At 47.1% G+C, this 26,174-nt stretch overlaps 2 protein-coding genes across 8 annotated transcripts in view; one reads left to right on the top strand and one right to left on the bottom strand.

Moving 5' to 3' along the window:
* Positions 1–1,106: 1,106 nt before the first annotated feature.
* Positions 1,107–25,120, bottom strand: DDB2 (damage specific DNA binding protein 2). 4 transcript variants are annotated; one of them, XM_067557695.1, is made up of 11 exons: positions 25,002–25,120; positions 16,492–16,682; positions 13,315–13,445; positions 11,795–11,986; positions 8,796–8,962; positions 7,608–7,707; positions 5,840–6,017; positions 4,237–4,382; positions 3,819–3,983; positions 2,873–2,918; positions 1,107–2,036 (listed from the first exon to the last, which is right to left on the bottom strand). In XM_067557695.1, the coding sequence occupies exons 2-11, from the start codon at positions 16,667–16,669 to the stop codon at positions 1,792–1,794; spliced, it is 1,548 nt and encodes a 515-aa protein (XP_067413796.1). In that variant the 5' UTR covers positions 16,670–16,682; positions 25,002–25,120; the 3' UTR covers positions 1,107–1,791. The 4 variants fall into 4 exon arrangements, with proteins under 4 accessions (XP_067413796.1, XP_067413795.1, XP_067413793.1 ...); XM_067557694.1 differs by lacking the exons at positions 8,796–8,962; positions 25,002–25,120 and adding exons at positions 10,754–10,899; positions 18,515–18,934; XM_067557692.1 differs by lacking the exon at positions 25,002–25,120 and adding an exon at positions 18,515–18,934.
* Positions 24,345–26,174, top strand: part of PACSIN3 (protein kinase C and casein kinase substrate in neurons 3) — a 27,840-nt gene continuing 26,010 nt past the window's right edge. For 2 of the 4 annotated variants that reach the window (XM_067557685.1, XM_067557686.1), the window contains exon 1: positions 24,345–24,500. The gene's annotated coding sequence lies outside the window, so the exon portion shown is untranslated. The remainder of the gene's footprint in view (positions 24,501–26,174) is intronic. The other 2 variants (XM_067557689.1, XM_067557687.1) reach the window with 1 other exon arrangement.

Here is a 26,174-nt window from a genome sequence, read left to right as displayed (position 1 = left end):
ATTTACCTGTCAGGGTGGGTCACCTGGATCTTCTAGATAAATCACTAAAGATGATTCCAGTTAGGCCACCTGGGTGGAGTTTGCAGACAGCTCCCTGCAGACTACAGCTGGTGCTGAGAATATTAATGCCTAGTAGTCATCACCTTCTGCCCGCCACTAGTGTCTGGTGAAGGGTGAGATTGCAGCAGCCACCAGAGGCTCTGGCTCCTCATATGGTGATGCTGCACATTCACTTCCCAGTTTTAGTTCCTTTTCTGGGCCAGTTCTCTTCCCTTCCTGGTAGCAGAGGCTACTACCAGGCTTCCTTTTCTTTTCCTCCACTTCACCATGGGGATTTTTACAGGCTTCTACCAATATGGGAACTCTAACAGCAGAAGCAGCCTGCTGCTCTCAGCAACTGCCTCACCTGTTTCTCACTTGGAGATATAACTGAGGTCTCCTGAAGGGCAAAACACAGTCACAAAGAACAAGCAGCTGCTCCTGAGAACAGGCCTGAAGAATGGTGTAGGGAAGTGCCTTCACAGAGGCCTGCATAGCTGGAGAAGGGGCTATTTTTAAAGGCAGCAAATTTTGCACACATGGAGGAAAGGCTTCTATAGTGATTTAGACTTTCTGACTGAATGAGTTTCTGTAATTCTGTTCCATACTTCTTGCCTTTTCTTCATTAAAATCAAATTGAAACCAGGCTCCTGTTACTTCTGATGTCTAGGTTCACAGGGGCCTAGGCCTGTTAACTTCCCCATGAATAGACAGAGCCTATTGCAACATTTACCTTTTCACAGGACAAAAATGGGGCAGGGGAGGCAACAAGATGAGAGGGAGAAATCCCCCTATGAACAACCATACCCACAGCAGGGTGAGAGTAGAAGTCATTTCCCTTAGGTTTATGATTTTCATAGTTTTGGCTCCTGCTACCCTGCAAAAAGCAAATACTTTAGTCTGTAAGTGAATTCATCTCATTTCACAAGAGCTTTTTGTAGGAGCAACATTAACACAAATACCCACCAGCAGTATTACTCCTACGGGGTAGGCTCAAGAGCCCCTCACAACAACAGGCAATTCAACAATACCCCTAAGGTGACCACTCTCCCAAGGAAGAAAACCTGTTATGTATAAAGCTTTATTAACACTTGAATATTGTAAACACCATGAAATGAACAAAGCCTCCCAGCAGGGCCTGAGCCTTAGCCCCAGCCAGCAGTTGGGGGGGAGGGTAGACCCTCCACCTATGCTCCAGTCATCTTTGTAAACAGGCTAACTTTTAAACAAAAACTTAACAGCAGACCTGAGATTGGGCTTTATGAAAAGAGTGTGTGGAAGACAATCCTCAGGTTCCACTCTGAACACCTCTCCCCACATTTTGGGGTACAAGACTGAAAATAGGGCTGGCTGATGCACTGCAGGAGAGAGACTAAAGCTCTGAAGATACAAACTGCAGCATCAGCAAGGGCCCAGCTCAGTTCTGGCTGCTCCCACACTGGCCTCACATCCCATGAGACAGATAATTAAAGAATAAGAATCACACATAAGCATAATGCTGCTCTTTGTGGTCCCATTAAACGGATACAAGCACAGGATATGCTGACATTCAGGCTCCTATAGTGCATGATAAAATGTCACACAGGAGGAGGAGCTGAGCAATGACACCACCCTTTAGAAGAGAAAGCAGAAGAGTACAAGCAGCAGCAACACACCCAGCAAGGAAGGACAAAGCAGAAGGCTGGTGCCCCTCAGGATAGACGTTGCCCACTGCCAGAACTGGCATGATCTAGAAAGCCAGGAGATGCCTGCTCAATCCTCCAGATCCTTCCGCTTCCTGCCCTGTGATTTGGGATCTTTGCCCTTTGTTTTAGTTCCCTCCAGTTCCAGAGCAAGCAGCTTGGTTTTGAGTTTGCTTGCCCCTTGGTTTGACTGCTTTTGCAGCCCACGCCTGGACACGCTCCTGTTTCCAATCCCCTGCTCTGTCATAGCTTTCAAGAGATGTTCCTGTTTCTTGGTCACCATCTCTTCCCGGCTCCAGATTAGAATGTTAAACCCTGTGGGGGAAAAAATTCAACACTCAGAAATTCTGCTGCAGACAGTTTCTAATGGGGGAATCTGTCTCTACCAATTAAATACAAAACTCAGCCACTGCCCTACAAGAGCAAGTAGTATTTTTCTAGCCATGTCCAATCACTAAGCATAGGGTACACCATTTTTTTCTGACATTGCCTCCACATAGTCCTGTTGTAGGAGTCAGTAGCTACTAGCCATGTGGTCATGGAAACTTTTTGAGCAGTAGCTGGCAATTAGGGCATGACCAATTAATTCCCTTACCTCACAATTTCCATAGAAAGAAGAGTTCTACCAAAGATTCTGCCATCAGTTCTAATCAGACCCCAATACGGCCTGCTTCCCAGATCCTTTGGGGCCCAAGAAGGGCAGGGCCTCTTTGGATATAAAGCATGTACAAATGCAGTAGCCCAAAAGAAGTCAGGAAAAGGCCTGTGAGACCAGCAGTAGAGGGCAAAGGGCAGGGACTTCTTTCATCTCCCTTCTCACATGTCAGCAGCACCGCGATACAGCCGACAGATGGCAGCAGCACCCTCTCCTGGAAGGCTGCTTCCCCTGGAAGCTAATCACCACACTTCATGTTTTAGTGGATGTTTTCAAAGCAGTTTATGAACCCTGGATTAATCCTGGGGTCACTAGGGATTTTACAGGAGAGGAAACAGCCTCAGTGAGTATCAACATCAGAACTAGGTTCAGAACTCAGGAGTACATCACTTTCAGCATGTGTCTGAAGAAGCCAATCTACCCTTTTCTGGGAGCAATACCCTATTCTGTCCAACCGCCTCAATAATAAAATAAGGAGAGCCAGAGGCCTACTTACCCATACCAGAGGCCAGTGTATCTCCCATAGGGTTAAACTTATTAAGCTGTAATGTAAACACATTGACAAACTATCAGCCTCATTGCTTATGTAACAGCATCAACTATTTGGGAACTAGAATGTTCCCTAAAGAACACCAGAGAAAGGCCCACAGCTGAACATGGAACTGTTTTGCACAGGTCAGCTGCCTTGGCTGGCATAACCTACACTGCTGCTGCTAAGAGCTATAGATGTCAGGCATTTGGCCAGCGTGACTTTACAATCCCACTCTGCTGCATGTTTGGAGTCAGCAGGCCTGATCCTCCTCTCATGTTGGTGTAAATCAGGGGTAACGCCACTGAAGTCAATGGAGTAATCAGTGTAACACTGGTGTAAATGTGAGGAGAATCAGGTCCAGTCTCCCCGCTTGGCTCAGCTTCTTCTCAGTGTGATCATGCAGGAGAGTCAGCCCTGTGTTTCGGAGCTCTGTGTGCTACTGTGACTGGAATGTCACTTTCTGCTCAAAAGCTGCTAGGGGTGGGGTGGGGGGACACCTGATGTGAGATCTGGCATCATGCTCAGAGAAGTTACTTCCTCTCTGTGGCATGGTTGTATTTCACAGCGACTCCTATGCACGTGGCCAGGAAATGACCAACTAACAGAGGGAGAAGCAACAACCGAGGTGACTTCTCACATGCCCCTGATCCTGGACTCTCTCTTAGGAGACTTCCCCCAGATGTTCAGACATATTAGTCGTCACAGCCAACCTCTCTGAGGCACTCTTTCCCATGGCCAGTATAGAGACTGTTCCCTGCAGCACACCTTGCCAGGATGCCTCCTCCAGTATGAGTTTGAGCCTGTGTCAGGAGATTTTGGGTCTTATTCCTATTGCCCGATTTCCCTGCTCCTCAGATCTTGGCTACAGTTAAGGCACAGTGGCCCTTTCAGCTCCAATGCCCAAGCTCACCGAGATAATGCCAGATGCATTTGGGTCGTGGAGCTGGCACACCATCTCCCCAGTGTTTCCATCAAATATATCAACAGTTCGCAGCTCGTCCACTGTGTATCCTGGGAACTTAGGGTCTGGGTAACGACCAGCCACAATCAGGTCATAACGAGGGTGCCATGTCGCCTAGACATAAAGCAGATGGATGATGGTAAGCAACTCCAAAGGAGCACAGCTAAAGCTGATATGAATCAGAAAGAGCTGGGACTCCGGCAGCGTGAGCATCCACACAACATTACCCACTCAATGTCCAGCTGGAACTCCAGCAATGTGAGCTTTCACACAGCAGTGCCCTATTCTGAAAAGAAATTGTACCAAAGCTTTTTCCAACTCACTGCTGGCATCTGCTGTGAGATCAGACTGCACTCTCCTAACTCACCTTGATAGGTGTGAGGTGCTGAAACTGCCTATGTGGATGTGGGATCAGATGCTGTGGTTTGGTCCAATCTGAAGAGGAGTAGACTCGGATCTCACTGTGCTGGTCTGTGGTCAGGAGCTTAGCACCATCCACTGGGCTGAAATAAGCTGGGAAAAGGGCAATAAAACATACAGAAGATCACAATCCTGCAGCCATCGACAAAGAAGAGGTAAACAACACATGCCACTAATTTGTAAAATCATTAAAACTTCCTAAATGGTTACTTAAAAAGAGCCATGGGCTCAAAGGAACAAGACTCTGCCATTTTCTAGCACCTTTCACTCAAGGAACTCAAAGATCTTTACAAATATTAAATTGAACCTGGGTGGCAGGGAAGTATCATCACCCCCATGATACAGGTGGGGAAAAAGACAATGTGTGTGAAAGGAAATCACTCAAAGTCACACAGCAAACCTGTGAAAGAACTGGAAACAGAACGCAGCAGTTCTGACTACTATTGCCCTGCTAGACCACATCCCTCCACTGTTGGGAATATAACCAAAGGAATCTGGATTCTTAGTCCCTGTTTTTACCACGGGGTAAAAGATCATCAGCGCAAGATGATCAGGAGTATCTGCCCCAACAAATTCCACTCTCTACCCTCAGCAACCTTCAGTGTTTTCACATTAAGCCTTTGAGGGCAGTTCCCCAAGAATTGCAGAGGACTGGGCCACTGAGAAGACATTTTATTAAACAGAAGGACAGTATATTTAAGTTAAATTAGAGAGGGTTCAGAGAAGAGCCATGAGAATGATTAAAAATTAGAAAACATATTTTATAGTGATATACTCAAGGAGCTCAATCTATTTATCTTAACAAAGAGAAGATTAAGGGGTGACTTTATTACAGTCTATAAGTACCTACATGGGGAACAAATATTTGATAATGGGCTCTTCAACCTAGCAAAGAAAGGCATAACTCAATCCAATGGTTGGAAGTCAAAGCTAGACAAACACAGACTGGAAATAAGGCATAATTTTTAACAGAATAATTAACCATTGGAACAGTTTACCAAGGGTGTAGTGATGGATTCTTCATCATTGGCAATTTTAAAATCATAATTGGATGTTTTTCTAAAAGCTATGCTCTAGGAATTATTTTGGGGAAGCTCTATGGCCTATTTTATACAGGCAGTCAGACTAGATGATCAGAATGGTCCCTTCTGCCCTTGGAATCAATGAATCTATAAGTGTCACTCTATCATCAGCAAGAGTTCAGCATGAATTAGCCAGAACCCAAGGAGAAGGTGTTAAGGGTGATACCAACACTTCCGCACAGGATTTTCAGATAAAGTTTATGCTCAGTGAACATAAACTGAACAATTTGAAACTGATCAAACTCAGGCTTGCACCAAAATGATGTCATATTTTAAGAGATATATACAGAAGGACATGAAAGAAACAGGATTGATACACATTTGTGGGAGGAAAAGTGGAGCACAGAGAACCTAAGAGGGATGGACACCGGTCACATAAAGACCAAAATGGACAGACAAACACACAGAATAGATGGGTAGATTGGTGGGAACACAGAGCAGAGAGATAACCCTACCTCACTGACCTACCAGCATTGACAGCTTTGTCATGAGGCAGCACATGAAGGAAACTTGACTTGTCTTTGATATTTCTCAGGTCCCAGATTTTGACCGTCTGGTCCACAGAAGCTGTGGCCAGGAGCCAATCACAGCGAGAGTTAAACTCCACATGATTCACTTTCTTCTTGTGTAATTTCAGCTTCCAAATCTGCAGTGGAGGAAACAGAAGGTGAGATGTGTGCGGCAGCTGCAGAGCAAGGAGGTGCAATACATAGCAGATGAAGAACTTTCCAGCACTGCTCTGGTACAGACAGCCTGGAAGATTTAGACATTAGAGCTCTGAGCACTCCTTAACTTGCATATTATACCACCCCATTTATCCAAAGATTTTGGAGGAGGCAGAAGAGCTGGTTAGCACTGCAAGCCTTAAACCTAGACTCTGCGGCCTAGAGCATGGTGCAGGTGCAGTCTCCATTGCAAACCCCACAGCACAAAGCCAAGACTCAGGGATATGAGGCTGCACTTGCAGTTTCTGACACAGCCCAAACACCTCTCTCTCTGAGACAGTTGCAATGGCCCAAGATCTTCTCCTTGTCCCTTTGCCAATTTCATCACAGAAAGATTCTCACTGTAGGGACATTACTGGGGGTGGGGATAGAGATTAATCTACTCCCAAGGAATTTATTAGGCATGTAACAAGGCACTGGGCCTTGGGAATATAAACACATCCCAGGGCAGCTCTTAAAGTCCTTGGGGCCTTTAAAAGTGAGAGCTGTAGTTGCAGGCACATGACTAGGAGCAAACGTGACCTACAGGAAGCCAGGCATGAGGCTGCCTGCCTCTTAGGCAGGGGCAGCAGACAGAAGAGACCAAAGGTCAGAGTAGCGCAAGTGTAGGTCTCTCCACAGTAGCCAGGAAAGGGTACCTAGGAAAGGATGTGTCCCCCAGAAGGTAGGAAAGGTCTCTGTTACAGAGTGCTTTGTATTATTCTGAACATTTTTGCATCTTCTGTATGTTAATGAACAGACCCAGAGGAAAGGGCAAGGAATTGAACTTGAGCATTTGGGCTTTATTTGGAGTGCCTCACCTAGCGACTCAGCCCACTGGTTTACATGGCCCCCATGCCTACAGCACCTGGGGTGGAAAGTGCCCAGTGCTGTCACCCCTGAGGTCAATGAAGTAATGACTTAGGATTGATTATAATAAAGCAGCAGCAAAAAAGTGGCTATTGATTGACAGGGCTCTCTTTTTGAGACGTTCCAGGCCCACCTTCTCCTAGGCAGCTTTCTTTTCTGTTTCAGGTCCTGGCACTAACGCTCTACCCCCTTGGACAGGATAGAAATGGTTCGTTTCTGTTCTTCTCCTAGCCTTTGCTGAGGTTGGGATTTGGAGCTGGGAATTCGAAGGACTTTGATCCTGCTCGCAACTAGCCCTCCCATTTTTCCAGAGAGGTTTCTGGAGTGTGTCCATTGCTTTCAGAATGTCACAACTGCCGCTCTCCCGAGTAATCAGACATTCTCAATGAAGGCAGATCCCATGATGTGGTCCTTAACTTGGAATCCCTCTTTGGTAATTACTGGAGTGTTCCTCATCTTGGGAGAAGGGCAGGGAATAGAACCTAGCAGATACTGGGTGGACTCACATCCCTTGAGATTCTGGATGCTTGTTCCTCTTTCTAAGGACCCTGCCCCCATCCTGCAGAGAGCCCCATCTAATCAGAGGTAGACAAGTACAAACCATGAGGGTCGCTGGAAAGGGGAAAGTGTGAGACAGGGAAGATGAGAGGAGCCATACAAACCTCTTCACCATCAGTGCTGAGCAGGACCACATTACCCACGTTATCACCCGTCACCACAGCCCGGCAGCTTGCAGATACATCAACACAGCAGTACCAGAAACTAGAGGAAAAGACACAGAGATCAGCACTGATTCCTGCAGACAGGTACTGGGAGGGGAATTCCTGAGTACAGCCTGTCCCTGCCTCTCTACAGAGCAAAATTGCAACAGACTCAGAACTGGGTCTCCCATGTGATGGAGTGGGACTTCCATCCTCAGTCTAGGGGCAGAGCCTACTCAGGTAGCTTTGGGTCAGTGACTGATGTGGCATCACTTCTGAGTTATTTGCCAAGTAAACTTTAGATAGCGGGAACATGCTGGGGCAGTCAGATGTAGCTGAGGCTGAATGATCACTTGGCACCTGCATACTGACACAGCTTGGGAAACATCAGGACCACACCAGAGACATTTACAATGTGCAGAAATGGATTTAAAATGAGTTTTCCCCACAAAGGGGTGAAGAAGCTGCAGGGAGTTGCTACAGACTCTGGACAGAAAATTTCAGGTCTAAAGCTCCCCAGTTACACCATGCCAGGAACTGAATCAAACACAAGCTGTTGGTGGACTCGTGTCCCAACCCAGGCTACGCTGGGTGGGAAGCAGGGTGAATTCTCTGACATCCAGGGACTTGTTTGCAAAGCTTCACCCTGCAGGGGATGTTCACACTAAAATTCCAAGCCCTGGAGTCAGGGTGTCAAGCCTGAAAACCCAAACCACAACCTCCAAAGGGGTAGCAGAGATATCACAATATCGTTACATATGTTTCTGCAGAAATGTTATTTGGTTTAGCCTAAGCTCTCCTATAAGCTTAGCCCAGCTCATGGCATAAAGGAGAATACTGGTCTGACTATCTAGTACCCTGCTCTTCTCCTCACCTGCGCCCTTTTAAAGAAAAAGTACACTCCAAGTACTGCTGCTGTCCAAAAGATGCCAAAAACTATATTACCTATCATGCACTGCAACAGCAGGAGTCTAATTATCCTGAGCTTGCCAAACCCTTGGAGCAGGACCATGTGCCTGCCCCTATGTCACACAACACTGAGCTCTCTGACAGCCCCAGCAAACAGTAAGAGTCTGTCCTAGTGACATCAAAGAGCAGGAGAGGGACGATAGTTTAAATAGATGCACAACCCTGCCTGCCCCTCCTCACCAAACATCATGGTACTCATGGCCACAGCCTGGGATGCGGGAGATCACCTGCGCCGCTCTGCCTTCCAGATGCTGCAGACTAAGGGTGCCATCCCCTGATGCCACATAAAGCTTCACTGCCTCAAACGGGCTGAACTTCATGCCTCCAAGAGAGTCTCCTGGCCCCTTCTGGAACACACAGACAAAGGGAAGGGGCATCAACGTTATTGGGGAAGGGAGGGATACGGTAGAGTGCTGACCACCTGGAAGTGAACCCCTCTCTCCATAGCTGAGCTACTCCAATTCCTGGAGTTTGTTTCCCAACAGGAGTGGCACTACGGAGCCACATTTTATTTAGTCTGTTTCTAAACTGAGTGTACCAACGTTTTGGGCTTGCAGGTTCGACCATCTGTCTTCCCGAACAAAGCAAAGTCTCCTCCAGCAGCACAGTTTTCTCTAGCTCAGACTACAGGGTGTGGCTGTGGTAACCACAGCTTGAACCATCCCCAGACCTGGGAGAACACAAGCAACATTCCATGCAGAAACTTAAGAAACCCCAAACAAATCCTGCACCACATTTTTTTTGCTAGGGTCTTCTTCCACAAAGTCCCTGCAGCTGCTTCCAGTGTGTCAAGTTTGGTCTTTCCCAAGGTGCCAGCAGGAAGGATGAGAACTTTGCAGGGAGAAATCCCCACTGCTGATTGAATGGCAAGGGAGGCAGAGGAATCTTGTTCCAGGAATCATCCCCAGCTGATCTCTACTGAGCCAGCAAGTGAAATCCTCACACACCAACCAAGAGAGAAAAGAGATGGGGCTAAACAGGAGACACAAAACCCTCTAACAGTCAGTGCACTTCACCTGCTGATCACAAAGTCACTTTGTACCAAGGCCTCATCCTCAGTATTGACTTCCAAGAAGCCCCTGAAAAAAACAAGTCCTCTCCAAAGACCCTGACCTGCCTCAAAGCAATGGAATTGGATAGGCCTCCCCTTCAGACCTAGTCATTTTCATCTTGATCAGTAGCAAATTTTACAGTAGGATGTGAGACTTTCCCACTCCAAGGGAAGAGCATGTCTTTTCCATCACCTGCTGATCTAGGGAGAATCACCTGAACACTACACCTGGATCTCCAGCATGGCAGAACCAAACTATCCCAATGGGCCTTTGTAATTTGGTTTTGTCCTCTTCCCCAAGAAGGGCTGCAGCTGGAGTAGACACTTTGGAAACTAGTGGGGAAACATGCTACTGGAAGGAAGCAGGCAGGGAAAGAAAATAACTAGGGCAAAGAGGAGCTGGCATGCTGATGCTACAGGCTCATTCCTAGGACTATCCTCTGACGTCCTAAGCCAACAGGGCTTGCAGAAGAAGTACTGCAGAAACTCCTCAGAAGGCTCTATAGCAGGGGTTCTCAAACTTTTTTTGCTGGGACCCCTTTGAAAATATTTCAGGCTGTGACGACCCCCCACAAAAGTGATGACCCCCATGCCATGCCATCCTTACCAGCATGCATGGGGGGCTGACTGCTCACAACCCCCCATAATAACCTCACAACCCCCCGAGGGGTCACAACCCCCAGTTTGAGAACCCCTGCCCTACAGAGACCCTGTGGCCAGTGGCAGCAGCATTGCTAACAGGCTCAGAGGTTAGTCAGTCACCGTGTGAAGGCTGTAAAGGGACAAAGTGGAGGAATTCCATTGGTGCCCTGCAACAATAACAGGAAGGAGTGAGAGTGAAGAAGAGTCCCTCCTTTAGGGAAAAAAGAAAAGTCAGTATTCTCTCCCCTCTCGCCACACCCTGAACAGGAAAAACAAAAGGAGAAACAGGCTTTCAAAAGACACAGGTTCCAGAATTGAGAGGAGGTGGATGTGGTGGGGAGCAGAGAGTCCAGCTCTCATGTTTCAGAAACAAGTAAAGCTTCCCCTCCCTGTACTGCCACTGCCAGCAGGAGGCAGAGCCCCAGAAAATTGCCATGTTTCTTACTCCCAGTCCTCGGTGCTGGTGAAGACCCGAAGTGTATTGCCAGTAAAATCCTGAAGGGTGGTAGTGCCGGCAATTGACGATGTGTACAGTTGACTAGGATTAAAAGGGTTAAACTTCATTCCTGTGATGGCCCCTCCAGCTCCCATCTACAATGAAGGGGATGAACAAAAAAGAAAAACCACTAAGTGATGGGGAAGGAAGAAAGTCCCTTGTGCAAATTTGCACTCACCACTGTGTTCCCAACATCAGCAGTGACACAAGCTTTGGCCGCCCGAGAGACAAAGGCACCCTTCATCTCTACAAGTCATGCCCTGGCTGAGCAGATGACCTCACCAGGAGAGAAGCTTACAGTTCATGCAGTTCCAGGGCAACACGATCCCTGGCTGGCAGTCATCATGCTATACAAAAAAGAGAACAAGGCAACCAGCAGTGGGACCTAGGAATCTTCAAAGGACAATCCTCCTCCTCCCAATTTGTATTCAGTTGTTAAGCTAAAGAGGCACAGGTGCTGATGTGAAGACTATGAGCCCATATAGAATTGGTGTGTACATGGATTGGCGTGTACATGGAATGAAATGGGCAAGCAAGCCATTCAAAGCTACAGGGAGTCACTCACTCTACTTCATTCCTTCACTTGCGCCCACTCAGAAAGGGGTTTCCTCATCTGACCCAGAATGAGAAGATGAAGAGGGGGAGATTCAAGCCTAGAATAAATAAACCCTCTCTGGACACTTCTTATAGATTTCCTTTCTTCTTCGTTATTGTCTCACTGAAGTGTCTCACCAAACCCCAACTAATCCTCGCCCCAAGCATACAATCTGAGGAAAGTTCACCATAACTTCTACAAACACACCTCAGTTCTGATCTGCCAGTTTGGGGCCTCACCACTGCATCTCAGTCCTGTCAGATCAGGATAGTACCTGCTGCTGTTCCAGTCCTGGACCCCTCACAGTTCTGATAATGCACCTCAATAATGAGCTGCAGCAATCGGTGCTATTCCAGTCCTACACTCCTGTCCACCCCACACACTTAGTGACTTACCCCTTTTATGAAACAGGTTTTATTCAATACTTCGTAGTCCCAAAGGATGATGTCTCCACCTTTGGAGCCCACAGCCACAGTGCTGGGGTGAGTTGGATGCCACTCCAGACACGTCACCCTCCTGTCAAAGGGACTCGCTGTTCGGAAGAGGCGGTATGAGGTAAGAGAACGCACAAAGGGCAGCTGGAGACACTGTTACAAAGAAAATGAGAGATTGGGATCTCTATAGAGCTGGAAGTAGGTCTCTGAATCTCTTCAAAAGCACTGACAGACTTTGTGTGCACACCCCTCTACAAAGCAAAGCAAGGCTGAACCCCAGGAATAGCAGGGAGAAACTCAGACCAGCTTTCTTCACTCTCACACACGGTGGAATTTTCAGCTAAATGGGCTGATCTGTAGGGTCGCTGTCTGTCTCAACTTGCAGGATAAACACAAGTCAATCTGGTAGCGAAGGGGTGCTGCAGATTTCTTTCCTGATCTGTATGGGCCCTGACTCCTACCCTTTAAAGCGTGAGTAGTTACCCTTGTATTAGCATGTTCACATCAAGAGGCTGCTTCCCCCTTTGGAATTAGCTGGGCAATGGGTGGGAGCACAAAGCACCAGGGGAGCCCCAGGCCACTCCAAACAAATGTGCCCAAGCCACAAATACTCAACCCCCAGTGACAAAGCAGTGGGAGAAAACACTCTCTAGATGCTGTAGGGGGAGCTGAGCTCTCTGGGGTGGCTAAGAGGGGAGGATACCTAGTATCATCACATTAACATGATAGCTGAACATGCTCCTCACCGGAAACAGACTCCAGCAACCATGCTGCCTCCTGTTATGTATTTACTGAGCACCCAAAAATGTTATGCTTCATCCATAGACATAAAGACACAGTCCTTCTCTTCCAAAGTGCTTACAATCCAAATGACACAATGAGACAAAGGGCTAACAGACATGGGGCTAGGCAGGAAAGCCAAGACTGTGATAAAATCATTTGGTTATTGAGCAAAAGCGTGTGTACAGACTGGATGAATTTTTAAATAAAAAATATATGAAATACATAAATGACCTAGAAAATAAAACTATCCTGGTTGATTCACTCCTCGTGGACATTACAGGAAAAGTTAATCCTTAAGGAAGGATTGAATGAGGGGAGAATTATGGCTTAGGTGGAAGCAATATTGTGCAGGGCATCAACTGCAAAAGCAAGCTTACCGTTGATGCCGGGGAGCAGAGAATTAGTAGAGGGATTCAAAGGTGGGGGGGTGATGTGTCAGACTGACAAACAAGAAAAATGATCTCAACAGTTGCATTTTGTATGGACTTAGGGAAGAAATATGACAGCGAATCAGACTATCAGCACATTATTGTAAGAGTTTTAGTCATTTAAAGATATGGAAACATTGAGCTCTGGATGGAGCTGGACCCCCAACCCTTTTAATCTCCCTCGTGTGTTCAAGCTTTTGCTGTAATTTTTTAAGGGAAACTCTGTTGGGAGCTCAGCTGTCCACTAGGATGAGAAGCAGATAACCTCACCTGCCTGAGCTGTGCTCGGATAGAGCCCCCCAGCATGTTCTGGTAGATGTAGTGGATGATGCTGCACTGCCTCTCCAACTGATGGAAGCGCACCCCTGCATTTCTGAACATGGAGCCACCTTCAGCCCAGCCTGCCAGACAGCAAAACAGAGAAACTTACTGACAGACAAGCCAAGGCAAGTCATGCTCATTCACTAAACAGTACTGGGGAGGGTAGCTGTATTTGGTGCTGAATCCAGAAGTGATCTCTAGCCACAAGAGAAAGGACCTCAAGCAGTTCCTATGAGTGTAAAGGGGCAACAGCCTCCTACAAAGCCCAAAGCATCCCACAACCTGACAAAACTTCATTTGCCTGGTTTCCTCTCAATATCTCTCTCCTTGTTAAAGGTTCATCCCAGAGCAAAGGAAAGGAGAGAGCTATAGTGAGTTTACAGGGAATGGCTCTCCTGAGCTTCCAGATGCCATACAGATAACCCTGATACAGTAGGACACACAGAGCCTGAAAACAAAACCTGGGGAGTGGGGATAATGGGAGAGAGGAATGAGCATCTCAACCACAGTGGCAGGGGAGAAATCAGATCTGGGACCAGCAGATAAGTGAGAGAAATTTAATAGTTACACCTGAAAACTCCCAAATTGTGAATTCTAAACCACTTCCCCTGCACCTGGATCAGAATATTCTACCAGAATATTGTTTGGTAGTTCATACAGCCTGCCTACAGCTCTATGTGTTTTATTTTTGATAAAAGACCTATTGGTAACTCATAGAAAAGCCTGAAAACCTTTCTTTTCAGGGAGAATCCTGTTGAGCGACACAGCATGTTTTTTATATTTTGCTAGTGCTCCACGTTTTATCATCAGGGACATCTATGTGAAAAGATAATTTGATCAACCCCATGTGTGTGACATAATCATCCCCACAGCAACAGACTGTAACATCCCAGCGGATCTAGGAATCAGATGGGGAAGCAGATAGCAGATGAATCTCTTAAGAAACAAAAATCTTATTTTCATGTAGGATCCCTATTAATAAAAAACAGAAGGAGAGAAACAGAGTATTATATATAACAAAAAAATATCCTTCCTTTGGAAATTAAGAAGTTAACACACCCACCGGCATTCATACACAATTACACCAGGTGCTCATCATACCTGCTGTAGTTATGGGTGCACAAGCATTTCCATTCTAACTCCCACTGTGAGAAAATTCTGACTTCGCTTTTTTAAGCAGAACAGCAGCAGAAGTAGGTTAAGTCTGAAGCATGGCCTAGATGGAGACCTTTTTGAGGACTCAACTTTACTTAGTTAGAGAGGAACATTTTTTAAAAAGTTCTAATGGATTGAAAAATCACTTCTGGGGATGCTCTGTGGCAGAAATTAAGCTTCATCCACTTCACAACACTGTGCTTTCTCCCAGCTTAGCCTGACTAGGAAGCTCAGGAAGGGACATGGCCTACTGCAAAGACAGCTGTAGTGCTATGTGGTTGCATAACTGCTCTGCAGCTCAGTTGATTTTAAACTCAACATTAGGGAAACACAAAATACCTACCAATGGCTCTAATCAGCTCTGCAGTGTATTGCATGCCTACATAATGAGTCAATTATGGAACTTCAAACTCATATTTTTACCATGCATGCACCAAACTCATTTAATTGTTTATATTGCTCAAAAAAGTGAATTATTCTGTCAGGACAATTACTCCTTTTTGGGGACTAATAGCACGTAGAGTCTCACATTTTAAAATTTAGATAATTTCTGAATTATCTATGCACCAAAAAGCATAATCTATTTTTAAAGCAGGAAAATTATTTCCCCACTGGGACTTTCTCCAAACTGGGTAAAAATTAGACTGGGTACAGAATGAAAAGGCTCAGCCTCAAAAAATGTTCACAAAAGCTGTAAGTGAAAATATGATTGGCCTCATTTTCCAAGGTACTGAATACATACAACGCTCACTGAAGCACATGGGAACTCCAGAGGTTCAGCAATTCTGAAAATCAGACCTGGAGTTATTAGGAAAGTCATGTGGTAACATTAGCTACAGGAGACTTGTTCACTACCCATTAACTCTGTAATAAACAGAATTCCTCTAAACAGGATGTTTTGCTTCAATTGCCACTGTTCACATTAGTGCCCGCTCCAACCTTTAGTCATACACCAAACAAACTAGAGCTTATGAAATATAGTATGCATATAGATGCATCTTCAGTGGCACCACTCTACAGATATTATGAGAACTGCCCATCTTCAACAGTTTCTGGGTCCTTAGAAGAGACATCTTCCAGAAGTACTATGAAAGGAAATAACTTTGGAGATCCCATAAGCAAAGTATGGGATTCAAAATGATACCCGTGGACATGAGGAGACACAGAGTCCTTATTCTAATTGTAAGCCTGCACAAGTTCCTTGATACTGGAAAGACTAATACCAGCCCATCTCCCCCATTAAAGGGAGAAAGTGAAACATCTCTTACCCAAAGTTACATATTGGAGGAAAAAATACACAAAGGAGAAATGACGAGTGAGAACACTATCCAGTCTGGAACAATTCACTGATTATAGCTAGAAAGGAACTAGCCCTAGTCTGCCTGAATATGGACACAACCTTACAGAAGATCAGCAGAAAGATTTACCATCTACCTAGAGCAGCCCTCCGGCTCCAACTTCTGTGACGCATCTTGCTAGTGGACACAACATAATCTCCAGAAGAAAATGCTGTTTTGAACTGCATGATGTATAATACTAACCTTCTAATTATGGAACAGCATGAAGAATTATATGATGTCACATGTTACCAGCATTGGTCTGTCCTACTTCAGAAATGAAGCAGAAGTTTAGAAATTCCACAAAGCTTAATTACTCTTCAATGAGCAGTGATGTACACTCTGCTGAGCCCAGTTTTAGGAGAGATAAGCAGTGACTTTCTTAAAAATGCTGCATATGCACACATGTATGCACATGCACACATGCAACTTCAAAACAGATAGCTGGAAAAAAAATGCCCCCACACATCTCCACCCTTCACTTAGAAACATAACCCAATCCAACAAGTCCTGTTTGAACAAGCTGTTGGTTCCTTCACATCTCCCCACCTCAGCTATCTGAAGGTTTGGTTTACGCCCTTCATTCTGGGCAGGCTTGGTCGGCCGAAAGAGTGAGAGTCTGAGGGATCATTACCAATTTTCTCTGAGGGCTTGGCTGCTTTTCTCAGAAACAATCTTTTTGCTAGTGGTTCATTCTCCAGTTGTCCATGTTCTCGTTTCCTTTTCCCAGTTGATTTTGCATCTTCCTCTGGCTGATGATGCCCATGCACCCTCACATGCTTCTTGCCCTTTGGCTGGTTCTCAGGGAACATTATTTCTGCCCCACTAAAAAAAAAAAAAAAAAAAACAGTAAGAAGGATTTGTCATTGCTTCTACCTAAAGACAGAAAGTTGGAGTGCAACATGCCCTGACAGCCTAAAAGTGAAGGACATGCTGTGCCACTCTTCATCTCTGTAATACTGGCTATTTTTGCTTGCACTGTTCTGGGGAGGGAGATAGGGGTTAATAAACTGTTCTTTATGCCTTCAAGAAAATGATGATTAGCTCCTAAAGCAATGGGGTATCTGCTCTGTTTCTATGGAATTCTCAACTTTGAAATCTACTGAGCTGCACAAAGTGCCACAGCTGTCTTTGCAGCAGCCCACACTGCTGGTCAGGTTCAGTGCTTTTTGAAGAGGACAGGGATTCATTAGGCTCCATCACAAAGAATGGTCAAAAATTATTTTTCAGTCAACTACTGACTTCCATGAATCAAGCTCCTAGATATTATAGTGATGGGCAAACTGAAAATCCTGGGCACTCTCTGCTTTTCCATGACATGCTCATACAGATTTTGGGACACAATACAATCTTAGTCCTATATTTTAATGTTCTATAGTCTATACTAAGAAATTAAACTCTTTCCCACCTCCCACTCAATCCAAAGTGAGAAGCCTTTTACTCAGTTTTCCTCCTTTGATCTAGGAGGTTGCAAAGTAGAATATTTCAGTGGTAGATTCCAAGGGGCCTCCATGAAAAAATATAATACAAGTTGATCCTTTGACAGTGACATATTTTATTTTTAGTTTATGAATAAATGTCACTGATGTCTGACTATAGCTAAATATAGTTAGGCAAGCAGTGTGCAAGCTTCCCCAAATAGCTCCCCAGTGCTGTCTTCCAGCACTCTGCTATTCCCATCCGGAAGCCCACACAGTTCTATCAATGCCCTGCCTCTCAGCCCCCTGCTATTCCAGTCCTGATCACCTACCCACCCAGCCCTGAAGTACGCATCCAAGAATTGGACTAGCTAGCAGCAATTCCATTCTGCATAATGGCCTGATTGTTTCCAGAACTGTCCCGCACACCACATTGTTGCCATTGGTGTCATATGACCTGGTTTAGGAAAGAGCTGAAATGTGAATCAGGCACTGTGAATGCCCAAGCACCACCATCCCTAACCCTAGTAGTAAGAGACATACATGTGAGGGAAAGTGTGAGGAGCACCACACCAGTGACTTTGGACTGTCTAAAGCCCCAGGTTGGCAGCATGGTGTGAATGGTCTTCCAAGACAGCTGCCTTATTGGTTGATACGGTTTATACTTGAAAGCAAGCCCTGCTGTGCTAGACAGAGCCTGTCTCCTGCGCCACCCTGGCACCCACCCTGGAGAAGGGAACATTGCAGGGGCAATGTTATGCAGAGGATACACCAGATACATACTGGGAAGTTTCCATGTGTTCTCCGCGCATACCAGAGAGGGACTGGGGACTGTCTACTGGTTGGGGGGGGACGAGAGGGGGACAGCAGCCAAGTCTCGTGGGTTCTATTCCTGACTCTCCCAGTGCCCCCAGGTGTGACCTGGGACGAGCCCTTCCCCCCCTCGGAACCTCAGTTTCCCCATCTGTCTCATGGCGAGGAGAGCGGCTCAGTCAGGACAGGTCAGCGGCGCGCAGCGGGCGCCAGCAAGAGGCCGAGCAGGAATCTTGTGCGTGACCCGGCCCGCCGCCGGGGGCCGCTGCTGCGGCGTGAGGCCCGCTCGCTGCGGGGGCGGTGCCGGTCCCCCGCCCGGCTGGGACGGCTCAGGGTCTTCGCGCTGGGGTTGGGGTGAGGGAGGCCTGGGGGCCGCTCGGCCGCTCAAGGAGGCCGGTAGGGGGGGTCAGGGGATCCCGATCTCACCGCCACGGAGAGTCACGGGGCCCGAGGGGCGCTTTCCTCCTCCTCATCTGGCTCCCGCGCCCTCCGTCCGCAGCCCGGCCTGGCCCAGCAGCCCCCCCGGCAGCCCAGCGCGCAGGGCGGGGGCGTGGCGGGCCCTCCCCGGCTGTTTCATAACCGGGGCGCGGCGTGCGGGTGGCGGTGCTCCGGGTCCGACTCCGACTCCACCACGGAAGGGGAAACCCAAGCGCGAGCTGCTGCCTCCCCGCCAGGGGCTCTCCCGGAGCCCTCCCGGGACGGAGGGAGGAGACACCCGTCCCCCCGTCCCCCCGGAAAGGGGGTGACCCACAGGCTGCCCCGCGGAGACCCCCGGGATACTTCCCCCACCTCAGATCTGGTGGCCCAGGAGCCACCTCAGAGCAGCGGGTCACCCACCAGTGCCACCCCCCGCCTCAAGGACTGGAGGAGGGGCCTCGCTCAGGGCTCCCTTGTGAAGAGTGGTGATGGCGAACTGTCTGATAGCGCTGTTCAGACACCTGCCTGGGGCTACACCAGCCACGGCCCAGCTTGGCTGGGCCTTTTCCTGCTACACCGCCAGCGCCGGCCCCTTACAGGCACTCTGCCGGGCAAACTATTAGAAAACTAGGCCTCAGGCCACCACCCCAGATCTTCAGCTTCCCAGACATGATCCCTAGTCTAATGTTGAAAGTAAGAGAAGTGAACTTGGAACAGTTCTTTTGGCTCATAGACCAGAAAGCGATTGTACATTTATAGATTCAACAATGCAAACTCCAGAAGTTAGGCTTTCTCAAACACCTGCAGTTACAGTTCTCTCTCCCCAGGAGGCTGGGCTAGGCAAACACAGGGCACCCAGTATCTGTCTGACTCTTATCAACACAGTTAGAGAGACACAGACAAATGTAAAGGACAATTACCAAGCTCTACGAGGGCTTGCATGATGCTGGAGCAGAGAAGTCACACATAACCTAGAATCACGATTCCCATTTTTTTGGGTAATCACAGGCAAACGTCCCCCAAAATCCCACAATCTCCCTGTTGTGGAAAGAATTCCAATGGAAAGTAACAACATACACGTTTAGTCTGCACCTTAGTAATCACCAACAAAATGGACACAAACAGCTTCACTCTCTTCTGCAATGGATGTGAGTAGACCTTTTACCACCCTGGGGGCTTATTTTGGACCTGTATATAGATCAGAACAGTCTACCACATAAAAGGTTACAGAAAGACTCTGACATATTTGATAACAACCTATCACATTGTTAGGCATAGGCCCCATAAACTTAATCTCTATCTATTGTATTCCTTTCTAGAGCACCAAACAGGTACAATGGAGCTGCATGGAGAGGTCCATAGTAGATTTTATAGCAACCAAGAATACTAGTACAAAATGTTAACATTCACATGTTATGGTTCATCAGAGAAAAACATGCTTTTAGGCTGAGACTAAAGAAAATACAAGATATAGAACAAATCACAGTTCAAATCTAAATCACAAAATCTGAGATCATTGGACCTTAGTTAATACTCTATTTAACAACATTCAAGAAATTAGGACAAAATAGTCTTGAGTTAAAATTACATTCCACTGCACCAGGTGAGGATATCAGCCTGCTATTCATATGCTGATAACCTTACAGAAAGGTTATACTCCAATCATCCACACAGTTATCTACAAACACAAGGCCTACAACATTTGTTTGTGCATCTCTCAATAAATAAAAATGCTGCAATGGACACCTAGGAATAGTCTTCTATGTAACCATACTATATTAAAAACAAACCATGCTTGTCTACTGGAATATAACAATGTTACTCCAACTGCTTACATACCAAAATTGTGTATAACAATGACATATCAAAAGAAACAAGTATCTATCTCTGTATAAACATACATATCAACCTTAGCACCTCATAATAAATTGTCGTCTTATATGTCTCTGCAAAATACCTACCACACATTTGGGCACTGTTTGTTTGTATAAATAAATAAATAATCTGAACTAGCACCTGCTCCTGCAAGTCATCTGCTCATAGAACACACACTGATGTCTTGAAGGCATGTAGAATTAGTTCTTTAGGAAAGGAAACTACAAGAAAATTATCCCCCAGCTCAAGGCAGGCAAGAAGAGTGAAGTCAACAGTATCTACAGATTCATAGAGATCACAAAAGAGGAGAGAAGGAGCCATGAGATTCAAATACTCTATGTCATTAACAGCCAGCAGAAAATTATAGTTTACATTACTTACATCTTAATCTCTGATGTTTTCCACTGAATTTTTAAAGTGTAAATTTTTAACCTTTTCCATTGGAAAACAGAGCCTGAATTAAACCCAATTGAAGTAGATGGAAAGACTCCTGTTGACTTCAGTGGCCCTGTAGTAAACTATGGTCCTATTACCTCAGCCTTGCAGAAAGTTCTCTCCAGCAAAGATGTGAATGCTCTCCCTATCCTATTCATCTCCCTGATGTGTTAACTTCAGTGCCCAGAGGAGATCACACATAGCAACCTATGGACCTTTCACTTAGCCAGAGTGGAAGTGATTAATAATTATTTCTTATCAAACACTAACACTGTACTTACTTTCACTCCAGAGACTCACAAGATTCCTTTGCAATTATTTTTACTTGCTAAGGACCAAGAATGCTAAATACTGTATAAAGAACAAGATAGAACTGACCCTGCTCCAGAGTTCTTAAAATCTAAAAGGCAGGGCCAGGAATGGATAAAACAGGATGCATTGGGCAATCCAGAGACAGGACTAACTTGAATATAATATTTTTGTTGTCTGTATTTACAATTCTCAGCCTCTCAGGACCCACTGACAGTACATATGCAACCAAGTATGGGGATCCAGTTATAATTTTGTAGCAATTTGTAGTGTGCATGGGATCTTATCCTTATTTTTCTATCTTTTCTAATTGAGCTATAAATCTTAACATGGTTAGGGTCTTTTCTGCTATGTAGTAATGAGATCAGGGGGAAAACATATTGTAACTGTGGCTCCTGACTTGGTGTTGTGGTATGCTTGATGGTATATGTAGTATGAATAGGCCTTTCGCTTCCCATGCCTGGATCTCTGCTATAAGAAATCCAAAGCTCCTACATTTGTCTGACTACATGCTCATACCATTTTAACAGACAATAACATCACAGCAACTTGATTTAGGTCAGTATATGGAAGCAAGTATGTATACCATTAGAAATAAAAGTTGTGTATGACTCTAGGGGAAAGAGACAGTAAGATAGCCATCTGACCTCTTCCTGTCCTAAGATTGAACCTACCAAGCTGCTCCTGTCCCAGGAAAATAAAATGTCAGAGATAATATCACATTCTCTGACCACCTCCTATACCAGGACACTCTGCTCCCATTGAGCCACTCCTGCTCCAGAGGAAAGAAAAAAGACAGCAGAGATAAAGATAGCGACATAGCATCATGTCACTGAATCAGAAATGGATAGTGTTGACAAATAGACACGGGACCAAACCCCAAACAGAAAATGAAATCTCATCCTGGACAAATACTGGATGTTCCCAAACATACTATATAATGGACAGATGCTGGATAAACTATACCCCTAACAATTACCCAAGGTTTATGTCCTTTTCACACTTTGGAAACACATATAGAGTAGGTAATTTGACTAAAATATTGGAATTTAATAGAGCCATGAGTGAGCATCACACTATACTGAAGAAAGTTGATCAAACCCTATTTTTTATGAAAAGGGAAATCCCATTTGCTACCTATTATTTCCCCTGGAGCTAATTTAAGGTTGTGTAAGGATTTTGAAACACTCTTTGTGGAAAGGATGTGCTTTATAACAGATCAGAAACCACAGATCCCATGTGTGGGACCCTTTCAGGGTGACAACTCAAGTTAAAAATAAACATCAAAGTAATGGAAACAAAAAGATGTCTTAGACATCCAATGATCTTTTCTAGAGCAAGGCTCTCAGGAGGCCCCATGATGCAGGAGTTACCATTCTAGCACCCAGGAAACCTGAAGCAACTGTTAATCAATCACTCAATCAATCCCAGGTATCCACAGACATCAGAACACCCAGCAAACAATCAGCACCAAATAACCCTGATTCCCAAGGTTCCTGGGGCTGGGATGTCAAGGGTAGGGATGCCCTTTCCTTCCAGCCATAAGGTCCTCAATTTTTTTCCTTTTACTTTTATTGAATGAACTACATTGTGAACCCATAGCTAGTCCTGCTGTTTGAGGCCCAAATAATTTAGTGAGAAACAAATTAGAGGAGATGGGGTAGTAAGGCTCAATAACCCCTGAAATGTAAAACCTGCCCTCAGAGCCAGTGCTAAGCATAAGCAGACTAAGAAATCATTTAGGGCACAAAGCAGGGGACCCCCCCATTAATAACGGGGGGTGGGGGGAGAGTTGGCCAAAATAATTCCTGCTTAGTGCCTCCAAAGGGCTAGCACCTGCCCGCCCTAAAACCTCATATCAAATCACAGCCAATTGCTTTGAGGGAGAGAAACTTTGATGGCTAAAGCTTGGCGGCTGCACAAGATTAGCCCCAGTTTAGGGACATAAAAGCACTAAAGGGGATTATCTGAATTATTCAGAAAGGAGTTGATGGCATTTTCAGATAAAATGAGAGAGAATGTTGCAGGCTCCTGATGGATTAGATAGAGCCAGGAGGTGGACAAACCAGGGATAGTATTGGTGAAACTATTCCTGTCTTCCTGTTCCTGTCCTAGGGAGAGACTAGAGTGAGAGCTAAAACATGGGAAGACGAAAGGGAATGGCTTCTCCACTTTTTTGGAGGGGATGGGAGCTGAGGGGAGAGAACACATGAGCTTCCTAGACCCGCCCTTGGTCTTCTGTCAGCCAGACAGATTGGTTCATTGCTCCTGCCAGCCAGCTAATTGGCTGAAACTAAGGGTTGCAATTTTGGTTGGAGGTATTCCTGGAGGCTTCATCCCATGACATAATCTTCAATTAAAGATTACTTTTTAATTCCTGAAGACTTCAGAACACCTCTGGAAGGTTGGCAACCCTACACATGTGAAAAACTGTTGAGTAGAACAGAGCCTCTTATTCCAGATTTTACCCCTAGACTCCAGAGATATGGTCTTCCGCCCAGTGGTGATGACCCACCAGGAGCCAGCTGGGATTCCAGCAATGTGAGCTTCTTCACAGCAGTGCCCCCAAAGCCCTGGGCCAGTTGAGACTTGGAGCACTGCTGTTTGCAGTGTCACCTCCTGCTCTCCCCAGCTCTTAAAAAATTTTAAAAAAAGTCAACTCCTAAACATTGTTTAAAAGTTACAGTTAACAATACACGTGGCTAAACACGTTCTGGTGCCAGTGACTCCTGAGCATAGAGTGCACCCTAAAGCCTCTCCTGGGAAAAGCAACCCCCCCTCCCTTGCCCACTCTGGGTGGACACGTGGTTTTGCTCCTAGGCAAAATGTCCCCCCATGTCTGCTCCTCAGTGTGGACAGCACAGCCCCACCTGCTGTCGGACAGGGCCAAGGCTCATCCCCCAGTGACAGACAACTAATTGGATCAAGAGCTCCAGGAACTAGGAGGAGGGGAAGGCGGTGAGAGCTGTCCTACTGCCTCCCTGCTCTCCCTTCCCGCTGTCCCAGCCGGCCTTAGCAGCAGCAGCAGCATCTACTCGCGTCTCCAGCCGCCACCAGCGCTGCGAGACTCCTCTGGAATCCCCGGGGCTGCTGGCTGGCTTGGGTCCGCCCAGCTGGGAGTGGGAGTGGGAGCGGGAGCTCCTCGCGCTGAGAGGCGGGGCGGGGCCCCCTGTGTCCTGCAGCCTGAAAGAAATAAGGGAGGGGGGGGGAGTTGGTGGAGGGCGAGGGGGCAGAGCCAGAGCGCTGTGAGACAATCCCATCGGCACCCCTCCCCCGGTAGGCAGGGCAGCCTGCCTGCCTCGGGAACGCTGCCGAGCGGGGCTCCCTTGCACAAGGGCTTGGAGCCGAACACGTCTCTAGAGTAGCAACTGGAGAGGTAAGACACAGTAACCTGCCTCCGGACTGCGCTGGGACAGGGGGTGGCCCTAGCGCGTGCGGTGCCGCGAGAGAGGGGGGGCCCCTGGCGGTGTGTTGCCTTGCCCTGGCGGAGGTCCCCTCGGCTCCCCTCCTCTAGGGGGGGTCTCGCCAGTCCGCGCCCCCGGGCTCTTTCCGGACCCGTTCCCCAGCAAAGATCGGAGCGGTGCTGGGGTAGTCCGGCCCGCCTGGGGGGAGCTGCGCTTGGCAAGTTGAGCTGGTGTCTTAAAGGTAAAAGTTTCCTAATGGAAAGGGGGGGGGGAGGAGGCGCTCCCTCTTCCCGGCCTCCATCCGGCTGCGGGGCGGGGGAGTAGGGGGTGCCGCCGGTCCGATCTGCATTGATGCCCCCCACCCTGGGCAGGGACTTCGCTCTCCCCGGCTCTGCTAGGCTGGGCCCTGGGCCGCGGGGGTGCGCGGCGCCGGCTGGCTGGTGATTGCTGCGCTCTAGGGAGTGAGGACCCACCATCGCCTCTGCGGGAGCGGGCTGTGCACGGTGCCCCGTTAGTGTCCGGGCCGCAGGGCTGCCCCTGTTAGCTGACAGGACGGAGGCTGGTAGGGGAGCGTTTGCCTTGGCGTTAGTTGGAGACCTCAGGCTGCTCAGCCCTTACAGCCCAGCTACTGAGGCCGCAGCCTCCCCCTCCTCCTGTCCCGGGATTCTCAGACACCGCCCCCCCCACGTCACCTCCCGGGCTCAGAACAAGCCCCTCAGCATTTGAACTTCCCTTACTGCCTGCGCTTCCACTTGGCCCTTTCTCCCCTTGTGACTCCTAGGGTGGTTTTCTGGGAGGACACCCCCTTCCCCCCGTTTGAAAGAGGCTTCTCTCCTTTACAGCCACAGAAGGGGCGGAGGAGAAACCAGGGACAGGGCCCCTTTGTGAAAGTTCCATGGGGAGCTGAGTGTCTTCCCACATTGAAACCGGAGCTGCAGGCCCTACTCTGGAGTCTGGCAGAGCCTCTATTAAAGGGCTAGGCACCCTTGGGCTGCCCGCTGCCAAGTGGACCGTGTGGAGGCAATATCATGGTACTGACACCTCTACCCTATCCAGCTATCTGCCTCTAGTCTCCTAAGACAAATGTATTTAAACAGCAGCAGACCACCTGAATCCAACCCAATCCTTAGCCCAACTCCCATTGGAGGGTCTGGGGAGGTGTTGATGGAAATAGGGTCTCCTACATCCATTCCCAAAACTAAAAGGCCTGTTCCATGTGCTAACCATTCCTGAGGTCCAGCTGGACAATTTGTTTTTCCTGTCCCTTCTTAGGCATTCTCCTCCCATCAGCTGGGGACATCTTGTATTGTAAATTCCTGACTCCCAGAGCTGAGGGTGACACGTTAGGCTATGTCTACATTACAGCCTATATCAGCAGAATTTGTTACTTAGGGGTGTGAATATTCCACCCCCTGAGCAACATAAGTTACACCAACATAAGCACTCATGTGCACAGCGCTATGTCAGCAGGAGAGCTTCTCCCATCGACGTAGCTTCTGCCACCCATGGACATTTTGTGTTTTGTTTGTTTTTGTTTTTTTTATGCCCAGGGGAGAGCTCTCTCCTGTTGGCATAGAGTGTCTTCACTAGATGTGCTGCAGTGACTCAGCTGCATCGGTACAGCTGTAGCGCTGTATATATAGACA

This window comes from Emydura macquarii, unplaced genomic scaffold (assembly GCF_026122565.2).
Source record: "Emydura macquarii macquarii isolate MOO-44397 ecotype Brisbane River unplaced genomic scaffold, CSIRO-AGI_Emac_v2 contig_1876, whole genome shotgun sequence".
Classification (NCBI taxonomy): domain Eukaryota; kingdom Metazoa; phylum Chordata; order Testudines; family Chelidae; genus Emydura; species Emydura macquarii.
The sequence above is the reverse complement of the archived record's forward strand: the minus strand, read 5'-3'. Positions and strand labels throughout refer to the sequence as shown.